General features: G+C 42.1%; 1 protein-coding gene across 3 annotated transcripts in view; it reads left to right on the top strand.

Annotated features, from left to right (window-relative positions):
* The first annotated feature begins 1,203 nt into the window (after positions 1-1,203).
* acsl6 (acyl-CoA synthetase long chain family member 6) overlaps positions 1,204-24,016 on the top strand; it is a 39,945-nt gene continuing 17,132 nt past the window's right edge. Inside the window, exons 1-9 of one of the 3 annotated variants that reach the window (XM_083987244.1) lie at positions 1,205-1,248; positions 3,058-3,192; positions 4,319-4,443; positions 16,504-16,724; positions 18,152-18,266; positions 20,126-20,190; positions 22,272-22,373; positions 22,684-22,783; positions 23,553-23,731. In XM_083987244.1, coding sequence (XP_083843370.1) covers positions 4,398-4,443; positions 16,504-16,724; positions 18,152-18,266; positions 20,126-20,190; positions 22,272-22,373; positions 22,684-22,783; positions 23,553-23,731 — 828 coding nt within the window. In that variant the 5' untranslated portion in view covers positions 1,205-1,248; positions 3,058-3,192; positions 4,319-4,397. Of the gene's footprint in view, positions 1,249-3,057; positions 3,193-4,318; positions 4,444-8,129; positions 8,147-16,503; positions 16,725-18,151; positions 18,267-20,125; positions 20,191-22,271; positions 22,374-22,683; positions 22,784-23,552; positions 23,732-24,016 lie in introns of those variants that run through there. The other 2 variants (XM_083987245.1, XM_083987246.1) reach the window with 2 other exon arrangements.

Genomic DNA, 24,016 nt, shown 5'->3' with positions numbered 1-24,016 from the left:
TATTCCCCAAACAAAGAACAACGTGGCGAGGGGCTGACAGCCACAACCAGACTTCATTTCAGGCCGGTTGAGAACTCTGTCTTAGATGTGCCAAGAGCAACACAAGTGTTGTCCTCCGCTAAAAATAAATGATAATTGTATATAAAATCTAAACCATATTTAATGTAAACAAAGTTTGGATTGAACAAAAGAACACAGCACAAAACCTGCTGAAGTTGTTTCAGATGGTTAAACAAGGAGACACTTTAGTAGAACAATTTTAATTATCTTATAGTTATTATAATTACATCACATAAACCAAAGTGAGTGAGTGAGTGACAGAGAGACATTTGTGGTTAAAATAAAGATGTCATGGGGCGCCATTTAGCTCAGTGGGTACAGAGCAGGCCTCATGCGCAGAGGCTACAGTCCTTTCTACAGCCGGCCCTGGTTTGAATCCTGCATCGGGTGGCCCTTTGCTGACTGTCATTCCCCCTCTCTCTGCCTCCCCATTTCATGTCTCTCTCAACTAACTTGTCAATTAAAGGTAAAAAGCCCCAAAAATATACACCAATCCGAGAGTTTATTTGAGAATCTACACGACAAGCGCCAAAGCATTTGCTTTCGCTGTGAGAAGTGTTTGAGAACAGCTCCTCAAGACGAACTGAGAAAACTTTAATCCTTTAATTTTTTTTATTTAGTGGCTCTAAATGTTTATTTGTCTTTGATTAACAACCAAACACCTGTAAAACTACAGACATTCCCATCAACCCCTTCTGTACTTGTGCAAATGTAAGCATGCGCAGGGTCGGCATATGCTTCTTATTAGCATGTTATCAGTGTATTTGTGTCGAAGCGTCAGAGTGATTTGTCTTTCTTTTACTTGCCCATAAAATGTAATTTATTTAACAGACAAAGACTGAGCCGTGTGTTACATAACACGATGACATTTTAGCCCTAAAACATGAGGAATCCTCAATTTATTACAGCTCTGTCAGCACTCAGCAGAAAGTTCATCCCTGTTATTTATCCCTTTGACCTCTGATCTTTACCCTGATGTGGTGATATTTAGGATTCCTGTTGTGTAATGTCTTACACACTGAGCAAAGCCTTTTTTTTCTCTCTCTCTCTCTCCTCTTTCTTGTGTCTGTACTTTGGTCACATTACAAAATAACTAAACTCAACTTAAAAAGGCAAATCAGTGTCAATGTGTTCAGGTCAGGTCCTCACGCCCTCCTCACTCTCTCACTCTCTCCTGGCAGATCACAGGTAACATGATTCAGATTTACAAATGACATCTAGATGAAAAAGCATGTTCAGGTTTTCATTTATAATTCCTCCTGTTTGTATTTGTCTGTTTAACCCTTTTTACTTTCTCCAGCTTCACTTTTTGTCTTCATTTTTCCTCACTCCTCTTGTCTTATTATCAGCCACAAGACCAGAGAGAAACAAAACTGTGAAATTTACTTTAGACAAATTCATAATTTTTGCTCTTTTAAATATATTTTAAGATGCAAAATGCTGAGAAAATCTCAGAGCTGAAACATTTGGTGATCAATTTTGGTGATTTGGTGGAAACTGAATCTTCTTTCCTGGTGTGTTTCTGTTACATAACAGTGATTCAGATTATAGATCAGTCATAACTGAGATGAAAACAATGGTTTTCATTTGTAATTCCTCCTGTGTGTATTTGTCTGTTTATCCATCCTTTCTCTCTCCAGCTTCATTATTTGTCTTCACCTCCCTCCTTCTTGTCTTGTCTTATTATCAGCTGGTAGGTTTTCTCATTGTTTGTGGTCCTGAAGATAGTTAGGACGACCACAAAGGCAGCTGTGAGCTCTCTGTCCGTCTACAGTGTCATGCAAAAGTTTGGGCGCTCTAGGTCAAATTTTCTGTTAATGTGAACAGTTAAAGGCATAGTTCAACTATTGCCATAATCCCAATAGTCATAGCAGTAGGTTCATTACCTTTAATTATCAGTGCATGTTGTTTTGAGATCCGTGGGGCAGAGACGTGAGCTGCTCAGTGAACACATTGGAGGTGAACGGTACAGGTCCCCTGTCCCTCATCAAACTCATCAAATACACAATCCAGCAACTCCAAAACGCTCTGGTGGACAAGTTGTGACCTGCACATTCACCACGCTATGAGATAATCATGTAACATTTGAACATTTGAACAACATTTGAAATCACTCCTCAGTCGTGTCTGGATGTAGTTCCAGCTGCATTTGCCTCTGAAACAACTCTGTCTCGTAATGTTACATGATTATTTCATAGCGTGGTGAATGTGCAGGTCACAACTTGTCCAGCAGGGCATTTTGGAGTTGTTGGATTGTGTATTTGATGAGTTTTGAGGCAAAGGGGACCAGTTCCGTTCACCTCCATTGTGTTCACTGAGCAGCTCACGTCTCTGCCTCGCGGATCTCAAAACAACTTGCACCGATAATTAAAGGTAATGAACCTACTCCTACTATGACTATAAGGATTATGGCAATAGGACAATTTGCCAAAATGTTGAACTATCCTTTTAAGCAAGTAGAAGATAAAATGATCTCCAAAAGGCATAATGAAACACTCTTTTGCAATATTTTAAGCAACATCAGTGTATTATTATTGTTTTAGAGTGGAAAAAAGGGAAACAAAGCAGCAGCCTGCAAAAGAATGCTACGGGCCCTTTTCCCTTTCTGTCATTTTGAAAATGTAAACGATGAAAATAAAAAATATACATATATTATGTTTAAAATGTAAAGGGAATGTGTCATCTGTAACCCTATGCCTTTTGGAGATCATCATCTTCCACTTGTTGAACTGTTTACATTACAGATATTTTGACCAGGGGTGCCCTGAACTTTTGCATGATGACACTGTATCTGTCACTTCTGTGCAAAACAGTGTCATAATATTTTAACAGCTGTGCAGCTGGAATCAAAATGAAGTCCTGAGATGAGGAGGGCGTGGTCAAACCCATCAGTCCATAATAGTCCTATAATAATGTAATAAGACGTCAGAGCTACTGAGTGTCAACACGTTGTGAGGTGTTGCTGCTGATTTGATCACATCACACAATATTCTCTAGGTTGTCGAATTACAAAAGAAGAAGAAGAGGAAGAGCAGGAGGAGGAGGAGGAGGAGGAGGAGGAGGAGCAGACAGTTGGAGGGTGGCACTGCTGCAAGTGACAGATTAAATGCCCTGACAACTGACCTATTTAAGGTCAGTCACATGACAGCAGCACAATGAGACAGTAAACATGTTGGTCACTATAGCGAGGGAGACTCAGAGGTGTTTTTGATTGATAACAAGGATGGATGTGACAAAAATAACTTTACATATCTGAGATATTAAAACAAAAACCTGCTGCTCAGTGAGTGCACTCACAATTAGGAATGAGGCGTTCAAGGTGCAAAGGAAAGTATATATATTTTCTCTATAAATAAGTTAGAAGTATCCCTAGTGGATGAAATGATGTTTTGCAAGGTCAAATAAAAAATTCCTTGGCACCAATCCAGACTGATGCTGAGTGGAAAATGTCAGCCACAGACTCTCAACTGTGATTTTCCTAAAAAAATATAAAAAAAACATGCTAAAATGCATTTTATACATTTAGTCATCTCTGTGCTTCTCATCTCTCTGTGTTGTCACTCCACCTCCCGCCCCTCCCTCACTGTGTCAGCCTTTCTCAAGGTTACTTTAGTTCACTGGGCGTGTCTTACTGCAACCACGTGATCGTGATGCAAAGTTACTCTGTGTCAAAGCTGCAGGGACGTGGCTCCATGGCGTGATGTACCAAAGGTTTTCCTCAGATAAATCAATATTTAAAAAATAAATATAACAATAAAAACACACGGATGATGTTTAGTCACTGTCACTTAAGCACAGAGCGATTTTTGTGTTAAAGAACCAAACAAACATTTGAAAATATCACATATTTCAAGTCAAAACATCAGATCTAATTTCCCAGATCATTTTATAATCGATATAAGAATTAAAAAAGCAGGCTGAGTGAGTGTGTCAGCTGGAGATCAGAGGAGACGGCTCGGTTCATCCTCTGTAACCTTGGCGTCGATCTCATCTCCTGGCTCGACCTATAAACCCTGTCATTTTCAGCGGGGGTGTCTGTCTGCCATTGCGCAGCAGCCAACTGGGTGAAGGTGGACCGTATCCAGCAGGAGGAAGGATGCTTCACTAGGCCGCCGGGGTCCCCTCCATTTAAGGAAAGAAAAAAGAAAAAAGAAAGAAAGCTGCACAAGCTGTAACAACCGACCGGACTGTACCGCTCCGCTCTCCCACTGTGCTCTGCCTCTCATATATTGTCGCCCCCCCCTCCTTAATCTCCCAGATTGTCGGCGACTTGCTGCAGTCGATGCTGCAGTTCTGAGCCGCTCCTGCACCGGGACACCTGACTCAATGAGAGAGACATGCTCGCATTCGTTTTGGTCTCTGGGTCGCTCTGGATTATTTTAGGTGAGTTGGAGATTTTCTGCTTGTTTATTATTGTCTTGATTATCATTTTTTATTGCTTCCATTCATTCTGCTGCTGTAGCATGGCCGGGCTGTGGCTGTGAAGCCGCTGCTGCTGCTGCACCTGCCTCTCTGGGGCTGAGGCGCAGCGTCGGTTCATTCATTGCCGGCTTCCTCCTTCCTCAAACCCCTGTGCTATGCTATGCTGTGCTGTGCTATATCCGCCTTTTTTCTCTCCCCTCTCTCTTTCTATATTACCGACTGTTTCATGTGCACGTTAGCCTGCTCATCCTGCTGCTGCAGCTGGAGCTTTGCCTGCTCCGATAAGGACACTGGAGAGACATCTTCAATTTTCATCGGGTTGCACGTGTTTGTCTGTTGAGATGGTAGCGTGTTACAGACAGTAGCCTACATGTCGGTGTGTGTCTGTGTCTGTGTGTCGGTGCTGCGGCTCTGGCTGCTTCAGAGCTGGGTTTATTGAAGGGGCTACATGCAGGGATGCTGTCAGGCCGGGTTTACCTCTGCTCAGGTGATGCACAGTCAGGCTACATTCATGTGGCTCAGCCTGCAGATCAGTGACTGGCTGTTTTCCTCCCTGACTGTGTGTGTGTGTGTGTGTTTTTAGGTTCATAATCCAACTATAAAACCAGGCATCTTTCCCACTGTCAAAGCTAAAAGCCATAGAAACGTGTTCATTTTGAGGCCTGATGCTAAGGTCGTGTGACATTGTGCGTAGAAACCGGACACACGTCATTTAAACCCCTATTTGCGCACATCTCCCCTCAGTCTGTGACTCCAAGGCTGCTCGTCGTGCATCACGTGTAACTTGTGCCTGCAGGAAGCTGCACGGTGGTCCATCTATCGCACTTTGATTCACGGTGAAACCCGTCGTTTTGTCGGGAAGCCGGTTGTTTAAAAAAAAAAAACTCAGCATTTTTGTCCTCCGCCATGCCTGGGTGATGGAGGGAGGAGGAGGGGGAGGATGAGGAAGGATGAGGAAGGATGACGCGCTTCAAAATAGCCGCAGCTGATTGGACGGAGCTGTCCAGGAGAGAGGGGGTGCTGAAATCCTGCGGCCTACCGGCAAAACCGGGAGAGCAGCGCGGCGTGCTCCTCTCCTCTTGTCAGCGACACCACCCTCCACCCTGCATCCCATCTCCCCCACCCCCACCCCCACCCTCCGAGGGAGCTCAGGGGCGTCGAAACTGATCCCAGACCAGCTCCGTTTACAGTGGTTTTCAAATTGGAGAGGCGCATCATTGGACGGACGGTTGTTGTTGTTGCTTTACTGTAATGCGGCACAGAAACATCAGATCTGGTTCTGGATCAACATCTTTTAGTCCTGAAGGATGATGATGATGCAGAAGACCAGTCATCTGCAGCAGCTGCACCACATGGTTGCTAAGTGACAAGAAGCTAACCAGTAACAGTTGCAGTTTTTTTTTTTTGGTTGGTTCATTAATATTAAAATCTGCTGTTACAGGGTTGCAAGTGTTTCATATTTAATGAGCGACACAGCCAATCAGAGCCCAGGCGCCCGAAACTGTTTAAAACAAACTGAGCTGTTTGACTGAAAATAAACACTACTGAGGCCAGAGAGGAGCCCCTTGAGACCCCCCCATCCCCCCACCACTTCATGACACCTAGGCTATTACAACCTAATAATCTGCACATCCCAACATCCTGCTGCTCCTCAGAATAAATAATTCATTTTAATCACCATTTGGGCAGCTCAACACAGTGTAAACCTATTCTGTTCCCTTCCTGAATATTTAATTAAAAGGATGGCGACAGCTTTGCCCCCAGAAAAAAAAACAAAAAGACAAAACAACCAATCACATTTTAGTGTTTAAGAACAGGCAGCTCTTGTCATCCCACGACTTTCTGAATAGCAGCTAGTAGTAACAGTCAGTTATAATGAAAACAAGAGTGAAGGTGGGAGTGAGTGAGTGTGAACGTCTGTGACTGCAACATCTGACGTAATAATGTTGAGTGTTGAGTCTGTCTGAGTGTGTAGGAGGAAGATGAGGCTGAAGAGTCGGTGATTACACTTCAGTCCTGGTGCATCTGGTGATATCAGCTGATTTTGGGGTGGCAGCAGTTTCCCTTCTGAGTTCCCGGCTTATTGCTGCCTCAGCATTCACTACATCCTCTCCGCCTCACGTTGTGGGATGCTGGGCAGTAATGGCTCGGCCCTAAAGTGCTGAACCAGGTCTCGTATGCTCAAGTAGATACCGTATAGGTTGGGTTTGTCTTGAGTAATGAGCCGGGTTGTTTCCTTGTTTGGTTTTTATAGTCCTGCTCCTTCAGGATGAGAAGAAATTAATGTTTGAATCCCGTAAATAGCTTTGTTGAATCATTAAAATCTCAGAGTGTGATTAGAGTTTCTGGTAACCCTAGAAGATTAGATTCGATTAGAAAAACTTTATTGTCTCTTTATCGCAGAAAATCATCTTTGGTGTGGCTCAAAACACGTTAAAAAAAGACAGACGCTCTTCAGACATGATAAAATCAGGCATTCATACAAAAAGGAGAGGGGAAAACACAAGCATACTGCATGTCATTTAATTTAATTTAGTTTACAGGCTGCTAATTACGTGATAATGTCAAGAAATAACAAGTTATTGCATAGTAAGGTCAAGAAATAGCCTAGAAATAATGGTCAATTTCATAGTAGTAGTAGTATTTCATAAATGCAAAAGATTACACATGCTTTCATGCTTTGATTTTTTTTCCACAAAGTGCTTGCAACTGTCAATTACAATCAATTATTTCTGGGCTATTTCTACACAATCAATCATTATTTCTTGCCTATATTTCTCGACATTACTATGAAATTGACCGTTATTTCTTGGCAAATTCTAGACATTATGGTGCAATTACTTATTATTTCTTGGCTATTTGTTGACATCATCACATAATTAGTGGCCTGTAAATTACATAAAGGCTTACCGACATTCTTTATGGAAAGGAAAACTTGTTCTTTATTGTTCAAAAACGAACAATCACTAGAAGGAAGCAGGAAACACAAGCTGCTGTGTTTATGAACCGGCTTCTGATTGGTTTTTGGCAGTCAGATCAAACAGGGTGAATGTCATTTCTTTAAAATGCAAATATCATCAGTGCCTACAGTGTTTATTTACATGTGCGCCCTGCAGGTATGTTGCTGCTGTATGTTGTTGTGTGTCATTAAGGCAGCGTGGATAAGTGTCTGTATCATTTAGTGAAGGTGAAGAGGAGCATGGTGGTGTGTTTAGGTATGAGGAGGGGGGAGGGAGTCAGAGAGAGAGAGAGAGAGAGAGAGAGAGAGAGAGTGGTGGAGAGAGAGGAGAGAGGGGAGGGGAGAGTGGGTGGGTGGGGTGGGTGTGGTGAGAGAGAGAGAGAGAAAGAGAGAGAGCGCAGCGTCTGTCGAGCCGAGGGTGGTGTGATACGGAGGCCAGCCAGGACCAAACTAGGCCAAAACGCATCTCGCTGCTGCCTTCCCCTCTTGCTTGCCTCAGCTTAATCTGGCCAGTGGCAATGGGAAGGTAATCACTAGTTTGCACAGGGCGATGTGATATCCGCCTGAGGCCCCTTGGCACACTACACACACACACACATTACACACACACACACATGTACTGCACTAGTACACACACTTACACACACACACACATACAGACACTGATCACACCTCACCGGCTGCCTGGCTGCCTTCGACGCCTTTGTAAGTGCTGCTGCCTAGACCACAGCTGCTTTAACCCTCCTGCAGTGCAATTACACTCGTCCGGTTTGCTTGTCGTTTTTTTTATTTTTTTTATTTTAGCATTTGCTTGCTGTGTGTGTGTGTGTGTGTGTATTTGCATGTATGTGTTTCTTTTGTTAATTTTACTTTGACTGCTACATTTTTAGTCTCATCTTTAGCAAACCCTGCTCCTGCTCAGCTCCTCATGCACTTCTTTGTTCTGCAGCTTGTTCTGTTCTTGTGTCTTCACCTAGTTTTGCAATAATTGCATTTTTACCTGTTGTGCTTTGCAGCTCGGGGTCAGCAGCAGGACGGTTGTGTTTCATGTGTAGAGTGTGTTAACAGCGTCCGTACAGTTCATTTATGGTTCAGTGACAGTGACGAGGAGAAGTTGTGGTTTTGACTGGTGCAGGGTGGTCCAAGTGGAGGAGTGGGGCCGAGAGATAAGGATGGGTGAGTGGTTAAAGAAGGAGAGAGAGAGTTAGAGGAGTCGGTGCTGCTGTGCAGGGATGATAAAGCACAGATGGGTAAGAATAGAAACAAAACAAAGAAATAAACAAAGAAGGCGTGTGTTGATGTGAGTGACGCTGTTAAAAGAAAAAGCATTTTAAAGAATAAAAAAGAAAGCCGAGCACGTCTTTAAATAGAAAGCGGTAGTGAGGTTACTACTGGTCATCTGTCTCTGTGCTAATAGGCTGTAATCTCCCCACGCTGGACTCTAATCGTTAGTGACGGCCCTCGGATGGGCTGATGGGGCGGGACTTGAGGCTTGCGTTTCCTTCACTTTAAGCCTCAGAGGTCACAGGAAGTCTAGCTGGCCCATTCACAAGCCCTCATCCCTGCATGGCCTGCAGCAATTACACTGCACCAAAGTGTTTGCAAAAAAAAAAAGGAGGAATGAGGAAGTGTCCTCATGCAGAGAGGAGCAGGTGCAAGCAGCGTTTCACATATTCACTATCTATCATTTAAACTGAGTAAACAAGTGCTGCCAAATGTGTGACAGTTTGTTCTTCTCACAACTCTGCAGAGAAACACTTTAAATGTGGATACACTAAAGTGACACGTGCAGTTTAAAGTTAGATTATCTTCTTCTAGAGAAGGTTTTTTTTTACGAGTGAGAACAGCTGGAAATGTATTTTTACTCCTTATGATTCATCTTCATAGTGAAATTTGATAATTTGCTAAATATGACACCTCAGTACATATGAGTTTTTTAATTGTTTAATATGTTTTACTTGCTTGTTCTGATCCATTTCAGCCCTGATATTTAAACTGGTAATAAACCATAAAGTCCCATGAGGCCTCTCTCTGAAGTCCATCCATGTATCTAAATGTACCAGACATTCACATGTTTGTTTGTTTTAACCCAGCTGTTCATGCACAGTATGTACATGACATGTGTTGCATGATATATGATACAGTGCAGTGTCCGACTCCTCACATCTGGCAGCAGAGTGGTGCTCCAATCTAAACTGGACATGGATTAAAGCTGCGTCCATGTTGTTTAGACAACATTTTACATTTGTTGACCTTGATTCTGTTTTCGTTAGACAGTTTTCTCGATATAATGCACTTTATAACTTTTGTAAATGTGTGATTTCTGCTCACTGACTGACTGACTGAGTTAGCTAGTTATCACAATTTGAATTATCTTAAACATACTGTAAACCTTTACCACTGGATAATTGTTAAAATTTCATTGACAGTAAAAGTCTTGAGTCTTTTTCCTGATCCTTCATCGGTCCTCGAGCTGTAAATGGCAAGAGATCCTCAGCAGACGTTGAACGTAACTCAATTTTTGGTGGCGTGATGTGTTCGTAATTTCACAAATTAAACTCCGAGGTCTTTGAGTTCAGACGCTGGTAAAGGTCACCGCTGTTGCTGCTGGGGGCAGAGCTGCCCTGCTGTTCCTCCGTCACTCCAGCTGAAGCAACAGTCTTTGTAGAAAGGACCTAAAGACCTGTAAGTGTGTGTGTGTGTGTGTGTATGGGGTGACTTCTTTGGGTTACTACAGGACAGAGAGCTGGACACCAAACAGTACAAACAGGCTGAGCAGAGGAAGCAGCTCATCTGAAATAATCATGCAAATTTAAGCAAAGAGCCTCGACTCTCCTGCTTCCATCGTTTTTTTTCTTCTTTTGTCTCCAATCAAACAGAGAAGTGATTTTGTAAACTGTTCCTCTCTGAGTTAATTCACTGTGTGAACACAGACGTCACGGCCTCCAGAGGACTCAGGGCTCGTACATGTATTGTCACCTGTGAGGCAGCAAACAGAGAGTTCACCTTGAGTGACAGAAACCAGATTAGAGGAAAAAGGAGAGGAAGAAGAGGAAGACTGCAGCTCCTGAAGCAGGAGGCTGATTTATTTATTGATTGTTGATACCTTCCACTAATTCCCGCCCAGCAGCACTCAACCCCAGTGAACTCTGCCTCTCTCCCTCTCTACAGTCTGACATCACTTTCTTTTCTTTTTTTTAAGAGGAAATGTTTTTCGATGAATCATGCAAGTGAGTTAATAGGAGTGGATACGATCATCATCAGTGCTCTGTGTTCACTTCCTGCTCTTTATCTTTTATATCACAAGAAAACTGAGAGTTTTACTTTTGCCCCTTGTTGGCACGCCAACAGGAAATGCAGAGAGAGCAGGGGAAGTTGGATGTTTGCATCCCTCCTGGAGGCCAATTAGGTGTTTTTGGCAGCTGGCGACTCTCCTTGTGCTGTCGTGCTATTTCAGTGCAGGGCTATGAGTCGGTACTGTGGCAGTGCTCACCGCTTCATTTAACCCTGATGCTTAACAAACAGGAGCCTGCAGAGGAGAGAGAGCGTCCAGTTATGTGGGTTTACCAACCTGCTGATGTGGCTTCACGTCCTCAGCCAATAAAAATCTCTGTTTCTCAGTCATAAAATATGCTGCATGTGTGATCTTCGTCTGCGTGGGATGATATTTTTACACATTATTTACATTTATAGATAAAATCAGTAACTGCTTTGTGCGTTTTTGTCTTTATTTGTATTTATTTATTGTTATTTTTGCCATAAAACAGAAGCAACATCAGTCAGGAAGCTCAGTTTGATTAAATATGTGAGATAAAATGAAAAGCTCTCAGAACATGTAGGCTATCATAGATCAGTGCCATGCTTTGACTGGACTTAATTGTGTTTCTATTTATAACACTTTTACAACCTGAGCCTTGCATTTAAAATATGGCAATATTACAGTAAAGCCCACGGTCTTACAGTTGTAGTTGTGTCCCTTTCATCCAATTCACCAGGATATTCTTGCTTTAAACATTTAACTGTGTTTTTTTTAAATGCATAGACTACATTTAGAGTTGAAATCACAACACATAGAAACGTATGCAAAATCACTTCTAACAGTTTTTGTTAGTTTTTCTCTGAGTCATCTGTGCAACAAATTGCAAATGTTATAGTCGTACACTGTTGGTATTATTATGGTGTTATTACTTTCACTACATCTGCCTCCAGCCGCTCCCCCATGCTCCATCACTTTATTCTCAGTCTCTGTGTGTGTGTGTGTGTGTGTGTAATGCTTTTATAACCAGCTGCACTCTCTCCCTCTCCCCCTCCCTCTCTATCTCTCTCTCTTCCAGTTATCTGCTCCGTGGTGTTAGTGGGTTATGGAGTCTGTCTATATTTAGAGCTCGTTCCCCTGCCTCTCTTCTTCATATGTGGACAAAGCAAAGTAAATAAACACAGAGTCAGTCGCTGCCTCTGTCTGTGGGTCTGAGTTCAGTTTGGACCGGTGCTGCGTTGTCCACGGTGGATGGAAACCTGAACCAGATCACAGATCAGTGCTTAATTTGTTCAACTTATCAACCAATCAGTGCTCTCCATGGTGCTATCTACATGTGTGAGACTGGACTGGGTTTTACTAAGAGTCAGAAAAATGCTCCACCACTCACTGATGACATCATTTTTATAATTAGCTCACACACACACACACAGAGTGATGTTGTCGTATCAGAGAAAGGAAACATGGCGGATGTGTGTGTGTTGTGCAGTGCTGCATGTCTGGCTGGTGCTTCTGTCATTGATCTGCTTCAGATTCATTCAATCTGAACTGTAGGAAGTTTAACATCCTAAACTGTATCCTGAAGAGTAAAGTGTGTGATGGTTTAAACATTAAACATTTAAACATTCCTCAGTCAAACCAGCGAATCCACATGAAACTAAACTACATTAAACATGACTTAATGAAGTGAACTTAGGAGAATTTGGTGTGTTCTTGGCCATAACTCATTCATTCTCAGCAGCCACATGTGTCCAAAAGCTCATAAGTCAATGTCAGAGTGCTCTATAAAAACACTCCCGGTCACTAGAGTTAATATCAAAACACTCCTGGTCACTAGATGAGTTAATATCACTCTTATTTTTGTGAATTAAATCGTACTAGTTTGACATTTAGGGAAAATCTGCCACTTTGACATTAACACCTCTCTGATTTCTTTACTATAAATGATATGAAGCTTCAGTTAGTATAAAACTACTAACTACTAAAGCTCATTAATTCAAATCTGTAGAATAAATGTTGTATCATTTTACAGATTTTGATGTTTTTGACTATTTGTGTGATGGCTTTGAGCCTTTTTATAAGAACCAGGAAGTTAATGGTCAAACAGTCCAGAACAGAAACCTCCATATGAAACGACAAGCATTTCCCAAAGTGGAGTTAATCTATAGCTTACCATAAAAAAGAGAACTCAATTCAAAGTGAAAGTTGTGCCACTAATACATATCTTATCATGTATTCATTTAACAAAGTCATCTTATAACAGTGATGATCAGTCGCCTCCAAGTTTAACGATCCAACCTGAACGTTCTCCAGAGTTTCTACATGAAGTTTGTCAGATTGTGTTTTTAATTATCAGTAATTAAGTCGACCTGTCAGAGCAGCTGTGCACAGCAGGTGACTTCAGTCCAGACTCAGTGGAGCAGGATCCAACAATTAACTCTGACATTGTTACTGCTTCAGCTTCCACACGGATGCCAACACACAGTTTACTGTAGCTCGACATTTCCCAGCACTTCATCTCTAAGCAGCGGCTCTAATTCCCCGTCAAACCACAGAGAGAGAGAGAGAGAGAGAGGACAACAGAAAAAGAGGAAACATCTCTTGCAGTAAAAAAAAAATCATAAAAAGAAGCAGGGAGTCCTGCGGTCTTAAAGGCACGGTACCGTTTTTTGTTTTGTTTCTTTAACGTAACAGAGAGGGAGGGGAGGCAGGGAGGGGATCTGTCATGTTGTGGTTTTTCAGTTACAGATGAGAGTTTCTGTCTGAGTAGAAACTTTACCGTTGAGTTTATTTGTAACCGAGTAGAAACAAGAGGGAATTCACTGTGAGAGAAGTAAAAGAGCAGAGGGAGAGATGAGCTGCTGTGTCACCGTACGTAAATGTGTCATCCTGCAGATTTATTACTGACAGTGACCACCGATGTGTGTCACATTATTATGTCACATAGAAATTTCAGGAAAAGTGACAATGTGAGCTCCAAGAAGTTACAGTGTGATGACTTCGATGAAACATTTGAGGATTTTTAACACCACTTTTTAGTCTGTAAATATAGATAACTATAATAGCTATTTATGTTTGTTTATAATGAGCAGATGATAAAAACGTCCGGTCTGTCTCTATGGACACGTCACAGACTTTTAATGGATATTTAATAATCTCAGTCTAACTGTGTCAGTAGATTCGTTATTTCCCACCAGGATAAAGATTTTAAATATCCTTTGTTTTCATGTCAGGTCACAAAATTCAGAAAGAGTTTATTCTCTTGAGTCAAAATGAAATTATATTAATCAGGTTTTCAGACTCATTTCATAGAGAGAGAAAAACAAGAAGCAGAAAGAATTTATTCCATGACTAAGAGATGACACAGAGAAAATTAATAAATGTTAATTCATCAAAAAACAACTCACAGACCATGAGACTAACATCTTTAATGCAAAGATTTAACTTAGTTGTTTTAATAAATGAGAAGACGAGTTAGACATTTATTATTTCTGAAGTCTTGGCAGCTTGTTTACATCAATCTATTTATATTATATTCATACTTCTTTTATTTTTTCTTAAATCACCTTTGCTTTTTTTGCTTTTAGTTAGTTTTTAAAGTTGTGCATCTCTCTGCTCACTCATCTGATTCAGCTTCAGTACAGTTGTGGTGGTGTTGCACAAAACACTGTGTGCACCCAAAATAAGAATAAGTGAATGAGGAAGTCGGTGTTCCCACAGTGTCAGATATGTATATTCAGTGTGTGAGAGAAAGAGTGAGGTGACAGGAAGTCACTCTGATTGGCCGTTAAGTTAACTGCAGCGCTGCCCTGAAGCCATTGGTCGGTGTCAGGTGGTTCAGTCTCTGACTCATCTCTCAGGGTGGGAAGACACCGTTCAGTCATCGCTGCAGTCTGCCGCCCCTGTAGCCGAGTTATGCATGTCACATTGTGTGTGTGTGTGTGTGTGTGTGTGTGTGTGTGTGTGTGTGTGTGTGTGTGTGTGTGTGTGTGTGTGTGTGTGTGTGTGTGCGTGTCTATTTTCCAGTCCCACCACCTCTCCGTAGTGTAACTCATCTATTCTGAGCAGCTCTTACAGTAAGAGCAGAAACGCGGGGGACGACCCTCTACCCCGCCGTTCTGAAACGGTGCGTTTAAGGTTACAGGATATTTGTGGAGGAGTAGTAAATGCACATCTGTTAACTACACATATTTATCAGACAAGACTCAAATAAAACATTTGAAACACACAGCTCTGTGGGGTTTGTACTGTAGGGGAGGGGAGGGGTGGCACAGTTTCGCACAAGCGCTTCGTGGCCTGTTCACATACACAGCGCTGCTGAATGTGGAAGTGGTAGCGAGGGAGCTTTACCACTTCCTGCATAACAGGTTTTTGTTCGGTGCCCCTAAATGTCACATGTCATGTGGTGAAGTAAGGTGCACTTGTGATGTCTGACCATGATGGTCACGTAACCCTTAACGGTTAAATTCCCACGTTTTTGGCCCTTGAACCCGTCATCTGGTACAAATGAACATGTTGATTCATAACAGGGGACAGTTAGTGACTGATTCATGGCACCAACACGCAAACTGTCAGTTCTTACATGAAGCCAGATGTAGTTTCGTATACCAGGTTTGGTGAGTTTATCGCCTGTGGAAGTGAAAGATGCTATTTTTTTATAAGCAGAAGGATTTGCAGACTGTAGTTGTCACATGTTCACATGACTCTGGTCAGTTTTCTGCCGACTGCTGCAGTCTGCTGCTGCACGGTGCCAGACTGTGGTTTTGTCTTGTTCAATCACTCGTCCTCTGAAGAAAATGAGGAGGAGGAGGAGGAGGAGGAGGAGGCTGTACGTGAGGGTTTCCTTTGGGAAGCTGCTCTGACCCGATGTCGTCTTCCTTCTGTTGGTTTGGCAGAAGTGAACTGAATGAAACTGGAATGAAATCTCGGTTTTGATCTTCAACCGCTGTGGATCACAAACATCTGAGGCTGTTATTTAAATACCAGCCCCGCCCTGGCACATCTGATTTAACTTTAACAAGGTATTGATCAGGTATTTACTGATCAGGCCCAGACACATAAGAGCTGTGAGGTGTAATGTGGCTGAAACTGTGCATGCAAACAGATAAAGTACCAGAGTTTTGTTTGGCTGGACTTCACTGTAGATGCATCATGCAAAAGTTTAGGCACCCCTGGTCAAATATCAGTGTATTATTTTAGCTTTCTACAGTTTTAGTGTGAAAAAGGGAAACAAAGCAGCAGCCAGCAAAAGAATGGGAAACCTGGAGACTTGAGCTCTCAGATAACTTTGACCAAGGTATCAGACAAGATATTTACTATTTACACACTGTGATAGTTTCTAGCTGCTACTGTAACTATGCAGGGGGCCCAAACCTTTGCTGTGGGCCCTTTTCCTTTTCTGTCATTTTGAAAATGTAAAAGATAAAAATAAAATATATAGTTTAAATGTAAAGGGAATGTGCCTTTATGCCTTTGCAGATCATTTCATCTTCCACTTGCTGAACTGTTCACATTAATAGAAATTTTGACCAGGGGTGCCCAAACTTTTGCATGACACTAGACCTTAAGTTTAAATATCTGTCAGTCAGAACTGAAGAAGCCCAATGGGTGAAAGCTGAGAGTCCATTTGCCTTCGATTCATTCACCTGTTCATGTGTAACTGCACCTTGGCAACTGTGAATCTTCCCTAATCGGATCTCTGACCTCCTCTTCCTCCTCCTCCTCCTCCTCCTCCTCCTCCTCCTCCTCCTCCTCCTCCTCCTCCTCCTCCTCCTCCTCCTCCTCCTCCTCCTCCTCTCTCCTGCAGAGCTGAGTTCCACCCTGATGGAGAAGATGCAGGCCCAGGAGATGATGAGCGGCCTGAGGATACCGGAGATGGACGACATCGGCCAGTTCTTCCGCTCCCTGCCAACGTCCACGCTGGTGGGCATCGGCGCCCTGACGGCCGTGCTGGCCTATTGGCTGGCCACCAGACCCCGCCCCATCAAACCGCCCTGCAGCCTTCTGCACCAGTCTGAGGAGGTGCCGGTAAGACACACACACACACACACACACACACACACAGATAGAATAGATGCATGCAAATCTATATCAGTTGAATTTGCAGATGCAGACACAAGACAAATTTTCGTCGCCCACACACGTTTGTGTTGTGTTTTTGTTTGTTTTACTCACTAACGTCCAACACTCTCTGCTGTCGAGCTGCCAACATCCAGATGAGAGAAACAAAACGCTGATGCCCTAATTGAGGTCACCTTCATGCTCTGCAGGAAGCAATAAGCTTCATGAGCAGGAGTGCTCTGGGGTGTGTGTGTGTCCTTGTTTTACCTGTCATGTTACATGAGACGGAAACCTGACACCACCATGAAAGATTTTTTTTCTTTGATTTTATGGTGTGAAAAAAGACCGTCTTAAAGAGAGGTCGTAATTGATGAACACGCTGAACAGCATCATAAATGTTCACATAAAAATTATATTATCAATAAAAATTTAATAAGAAATAGATTTATAATTATTAAGACATAAAGAGATGTTTGCCACATGTCATAACTTGCCCCGGATTGAGCCACGTCCTGGTTTTACCCTAACCACCAAACAAACAAACCAAAGACATGTTTTTCACACAAGCAGATACACACACACACACACACGCGCATCTCGGCCCCTGTGCCCTCTCACTGACTCGTGAAGCGGCGGCAGCAGCAGCAACATTTGCAGGAACTGGTTTGAAATGTTCTTTGTTTTGCGGTTTTTGTCGCTGTGTGTGTGAGACACCGAGTGTGTCTCTGACCCTTTTGGCAGAAACACGTCGGCATATTAAATCTGATGACGACCTGAACCTAAGCCTGCTACTGTAGTATTCTTTATAAAGTGTGCTGCTATTCCCTCCTTGGGACTCTCTAAGTGTCTCTGACAAGTGTTGGCACAAACCACAAGACATGCACACACATGCAAACACACACACACACAGACAGATTTCAAGTCTGTCTCTGTGTGAACTTTTACAACCCTAAATGACTCATTTGCATAAAAAAAGTTGCTCCAACTTTTCTTTCTCCTCATAAAAATTAACTGTAATCACCCACAATGCATCAGTGGTGTGAACACAGGGGAACAAAAACAAGACTCAAAGATGTTTTATATGAATTTGTGAGATGACAAAAAGGAATGGATTATTATTGTTTAAGTAACAACAAAAACAACTTTCTCTTCATCTCTACCTGAGGCTCTGGTGTCTGTTCAGCAGCGTCTTCTTTCTTTGTGTTGGAGATGAACCAGACATTTGTTTGTTTTCTTCAAGTTTTGTTCCATTGTTCGACTCATTTTGATACTAACACCTGCAGAGTTACAGAAGAAGTGTGAAAATGTTGTTTTCACAACTTTCTCCCTGTCTCTCTCTCTCTCTCTCTCTCTCTCTCTCTCTCTCTCTCTCTCTCTCTCTCTCGTTGTGTTAGCATGAAGATGGAGGTCGCAGGTCCATGATGGGCGACAGCTCCAAGCTCCTCAGTCATTACCATGACGACGCCAGGACCATGTACGAGGTCTTCCAGAGAGGCCTCCACATATCCGGTGGGTAGGAGGGTGGAGAATAAACATCATGTGGTTTTTATGTCCATATATGGTTTAATGTAAATATGTTACAGTACAGGACACAATGTAAATAATAATTATTATAGTTTATTATTAATATAAAGTTAATGAAACACTGACAAATAAGAACATATTTTACAGAAGTGACAGAGATACAGAAACTAAGACATAGAAGAACCCTATCACACAGATTAAAGATAGAACAATAGGGATATATAATGAAGAGTGTGAGCAAGGATCAAAATAGGAGTGTAACTGATATAATAGCAGATGAGAATAAACACACACACACGCATACACAAGCAAATTTTCATTTACACTTTGATGTAGCTAATGGACATAATGATGGGAGATGCAAATGAGTCGACACAAACAGACCCATACAGCAGCTGTAGGCACATTAACAGTCATATCTTCATATCCATGCAAATATTAATGGAAACTTTCACAAACATAAAGAAACAAACACACAAACACACACACACTTTGTCTCCCTTCAAATCCTTTAGACAAAAACAAAATGTTTCTGCACCGTTGTCGCTGTTTTCACCAGGATTGAAATGACAAAGTGCTCAAATATTTAACTGACCAGCGCAGGACAAGGTGACAAAACCGCCTGAGTCATGTTTCAGCTTTTCAGAATCACAAATGAGATAAGAAACTAACATAAAAATAGAGAAAGAACAAAGAGTTGACATGTAGAAAACAAGAAATCAAAAATACTGATCAGGAGCTTTCAGTCTGTCGAACTCACGTGTCATCACACAGAAGTTTTTAGACACACACACACACACACACACATACTCATCTGACAAGGCCGTGGTGTGACCACAAGACGTCCAATCGTTGCTTTGTTGCCACTTGAGGTAAAACGAGTCCCCTGGTTGCCAAGGGGATGGCCGTCGTTGCTAACGGTAACAGCATCAGGGTTCACAGCCGGGGAGTTTGAAGCAGAGAGACGTCGTTAAAGTGACTAAGCAGCAGCTGACTCACAGGTGCAGAGCGATGCAGAGATGAAGTATTTCTGTCTCCTCCTGCTCCTCTGAGGTGATGAGGTCATCAGAGTCGAACACCGGCGTCCGTCGGAGTTTAAATGCTAAGCTAGAAGACATCCCATAACAATAACTCAACCGTCTGCTCACCTGCCTTTAAAGAGGAATTATGCAGGTTTTTTTTTACCTTTATTAACCAGCTTCAGAGTCCTAGTGCTGGTTAAATCAATGACTTGTAACTAGTTCCAGGGGGAATGGAGGCTCTCTGCCTTCCACCTAGCGTCTCTTGGCTGAAAACCAACCTTGTAAGATCAGAACCTCCGACCCGGTGTCCCAGCTCTCATCTCTGCGGCACCGCCACACAAACGTAACGCGCCCCGTAACCCGTAATCTCTTGTTTATGACAGATAAGACTACACAAATATACACATTGCAACATCGTATATGATATATAACGTTATCCACCGCTCATGCATGGATTTATTTCTCACCGGCTTCGTTGAAAACAAATTGCATGGAGGAGAGGAGGGTTAGCAACACAGAGGAGAAGAGACCAGACTTGCATAGTTCCCCTTTAAGATTCAGGGTTTTTGGTTTGATATTATTTATTCTTAGGTATTCTTAGGTAGAGATAGGAATTGTATTTCATAATATATTGTATTGTTGTTTTGATGTCTCGGGGCCCCCGTTTATAAGCTACAGATAGCTTCAAAGGAATTGAAAATGTATTTTGGATTTTAAAATGATTTGTTAAATAAAAACGAACCTTGAACCTTGAACCTAAATGTGATGCTTTGTCCACAGTGACCTTGAACCTGTCTCATGTCTCCCTCTGTCTCTTCACAGGTGATGGACCCTGCTTAGGCTCCCGGCTCCCGAACCAGCCTTACAAATGGATGTCGTACAAAGAGGTGAGTGAGTGAGTGAGTGCTGCTCAGTCTGGGGCTTTCCCACTGAAGAAAACAACTGTAAACCTCTGGATGATCGACAGGTTATTATAATGTTTAAGAAACAAAAACACCCAGGGATTAATTTGAACAACAGTTCACACAGGAACAGGTTGAATCAATCAGCACAAGGTAAACTTGACTTTAGTGTGGAGTGACAGCTCCTGGAACAGAAATCAGACTCCCTTGTTTGATTCAGTCTGGTTACAGCTCAGATTCATCATCTCAGTGTGTTCACAGGCGCCACTGATGATCTTTTATGGTTTCTTGGGAATTGGTTCGATAGCAGAGGTGAACTTTTTTTTTTTTTGAGCCAAAGAAAATCAAACACCCTGACATCATACATCATTGTGACGGCTCTAGTTCCATAGAAGAAGAAAATACGTTCACACATTTTTGTTTTATACACATTAAAACCTGAACATTTCCTCCACGACCAACCAACGGGGAATCAAAAATAAAGAAAAGAGAAGAGAAAAGAAACAAAACAAAAAAACAATAAAAAGGGGGGCAATAATATAACTTGTTATAAACAAAAAAGACAAATATACAAAGTAAATATACAAACATACACACAAAGGAGACAAAAACATTGTAGTACCTCGATCAGAGACATTATAAAATAAATAAGATAAAATAATGGTCCATTAACAGTTGCTGTGCTCAGATATAAGGAGAGAAACCAGTAGAATAAGTGAAAAAAAGCCTCTGTTCATTAAATAAAAGAGGAATTTATCATCAATATTTGTTGTGTCTGATGCGGTCAGTCCATGTGATCTATTGATAAACGATCGGCATCTTCACTGTAACAACACGTGTAAATTACACAACAGTGTTGATGTGTAATCTGATCTCACAGGTTCAGTTTATTCTGTGGGTTGTTACTGTTTCTCCCCTGTGTCAATATTGTTTTCCTGTTGAGGAAACTGTGGTCGTCAACCATCGTTTATTGATTCATTTATCTATTTAGAAATAAATCCCCTCTGTCGGTTGCTTGAGGTTTCTTTTCTTTAATATCTGAGCCGGTCAGAGTTTTTCCCTCTTGATGAATTGAAGTCATCTCTGGCAGTAACATGAGTAACCGAAAACTTCCAACGTCCCGTGAAGCCACGTCAGGATCCAATAAATCTCTGACAAGAGGAGAAAAGTCGACAAGTTTCCGAGGCTCATGGGAGCGGTGGTTTGTGGGAGGGAGTTTTTTTTTTTTTATTATTAAGACGAAGAAGTGATGTAGCAATCCGGTGTAAAGCGAGGCCTGAGGCTGCACAAGCTGTGAATTACACCACCTTTACACAACATTTTTACCAATGACATCACGTGTTATGTTTTTACAAGAGAATAGTGGGTGGACGATTTTCTTCTTTACTTTATTCTCCTGGTCCTTTTTATTTCCCAGGAAAGTCAGTGTGAGTCTGGGTTTGTTTACAGCCTCACTCAGAGAGAAAGACACCGTTTATTTTCCCTATAATCTAAACAACGAAGCATTCACTGTCGATCCAGGTTGGAAAAATGTAATGTGCAAGACGACCTCACTGGAGCGTGTAACAGCAGTTTGTTTTTTTGTTTTTTCAATACTGTCTTTTATTGTTGAAGTGCAGTAATTTAAACCCTGTTTTCTCCGATTGTGTTTCATAATCACGGTAACTTGAGAAATAAGTCTGGTGATTCAACAGTTTACATAATGGAGGATCATTTCTCAAGAGTTGAAATTGCGGATGTTTCCAAAATGGGCTTTGAAAGTTATTGTATTTTACAGCTGAATCATGTAAAATCCATATTATGACAACCATGGATTTCCCTTTTTTTCTTTTTCTTACATATAAAAATACTACAGAGGTTATCTTTATTGGCTTAAATTAGTAAACGCTAACATCACCAAGAATTCCTGCTCTCAACTGTTTACTTCCCGAGAAACTCAGTGTTTTTTAATATAACATCAACGGAAACTACCTCAGTCTCTGTGGTTTCATTCCACCTGAATCACTCACCTCCCCTCTCCTCCTCCTCCTCCTCCTCCTCCTCCTCCTCCTCCTCCTCCTCCACAGGTGACGTCCCGGGCTGAACACCTGGGTTCAGGCCTCCTGCACCAGGGCTGCCAGCCCAACCCCAACCAGTTCATCGGGGTGTTTGCCCAGAACAGACCAGAGGTGACTGTGACTCTTTTCTTCTCTTCTCTTCTCACTCGTTTCTCTCTCCGACTCTCTCTCTGTTTCTCACGGTCGTCTTTGTCTCGCATCGCCCCGACACTTGGCTCAGATGAGTTAAATACAGATGTTTTCATTCACACTACTGACCACTGATGTAAACAACACACACAAACACACACTGTTCTCTTCATGTATCCTCCTTTGTTTAAACAATTAGACTTTTCTCTCTTGAGAAAGTCAAACGATGTGACTGATGCTCTCTGACCTCTGACCTTTGACCTTGTGTGTGTGTGTGTTTCTGTGATGACAGTGGATCATCTCAGAGCTAGCGTGCTACACCTACTCCATGGTGGTGGTTCCCCTCTACGACACTCTGGGCCCAGATGCCATACGGTTCATCATTAATACTGGTAAGAACACACACATCCACACACACAACGCGTTACTGTAATTTGATTACTTTTCTTTTAGTAACGTAGTAATTTAACGCGTTATAAATTCTAAAATAATAATTAGATTATAGTTACAAGCCCAGGTTACCATTGCCGCTCCTCTCTCCCACACGTAAGCACCTGTATTTGTGGGAATGGAATAACTAGTAGTGTAACTACTAATGCAACAAATTGCTTTTGAAATAAAGTAATCTGAACAGTAATGTGATTACTTTGCAAAGGAGTAATCAGTTATTAGAAATGTAATTACCTTCCCAGAGTAACTTGCCCAACAAGCTTCATTTAACAGAGTGAAGTGATGAATTGATGAGACATTAAAGAGCTTTTACTTAACCTCAGACTCAGTGTGTTGTGTTTCTGGCTCGGTGGCGTTTAACCGTCGAACCCACTGACGACTGAAAGCATCATTTTTCAGCTTCCTGACTAAAAGCTTATTTACAGACTGCAGAAGCCACAGAGGCCACGACGCTAATGTGAGAAGTCTGTTACCAGTCGCTGGCGGGCCAGTTGTCGAGCTTATAAACAACAATGTTTTTATAGATTTGAGCCGCCAGAAAGTGACTGAGCATATTTTCAAACTGACAAACTTGACTAGTGCAATCTTCAACTGAACCCACTCCCTCCCCCTTGGCTTCTTTTATTTTATTTTATTTTTTATTTTCTTATTCTGCTGATAATCACACAAGGGTGCGTGTGCTCTTGCGTGCTTGTTGTGTTGTGATTTCAGCCGAGATCTCCACGGTCATCTGCGACAAAATGGACAAAGCCGAGGTGCTGCTGGACAACGTGGAGCGGAAAGAGACCCCGGGCCTGCGAAGGATCATCCTCATGGACGCCTTCGACTCCGCCCTCATGGAGCGCGGAAAGGACTGCAGCGTGCACGTGCAGGCCATACAGGAAGTCGAGGTGCGAGTCGCCGGAAAAAAGATAAATCTATGTGAAGCTGGAATGAGTCATGCAAACTTTTCACGTGCAACAAAGTGGTTCAAATGAGTCTTTAGAGGAGATATTTTAATATTTTACACCGGGTCAATGTCAATCCAGCATATGATATTAAGAGTAATTCAGTTTTCATGCAAATCAGATTCACAGTGAGTAATTTATAGTCAGGTTCCTCTACATCTGTCATGTGAAGTGAGTGAGAGCACGACAGTTTAAGTTCAACTTTGTCTCCACATGAGCGGCTGCAGC

Source organism: Trachurus trachurus (assembly GCF_905171665.1).
Source record: "Trachurus trachurus genome assembly, chromosome: 14".
In the NCBI taxonomy this organism is placed as follows: Eukaryota; Metazoa; Chordata; class Actinopteri; order Carangiformes; family Carangidae; genus Trachurus; species Trachurus trachurus.
This window is presented reverse-complemented; position numbering and strand designations above follow the sequence as displayed.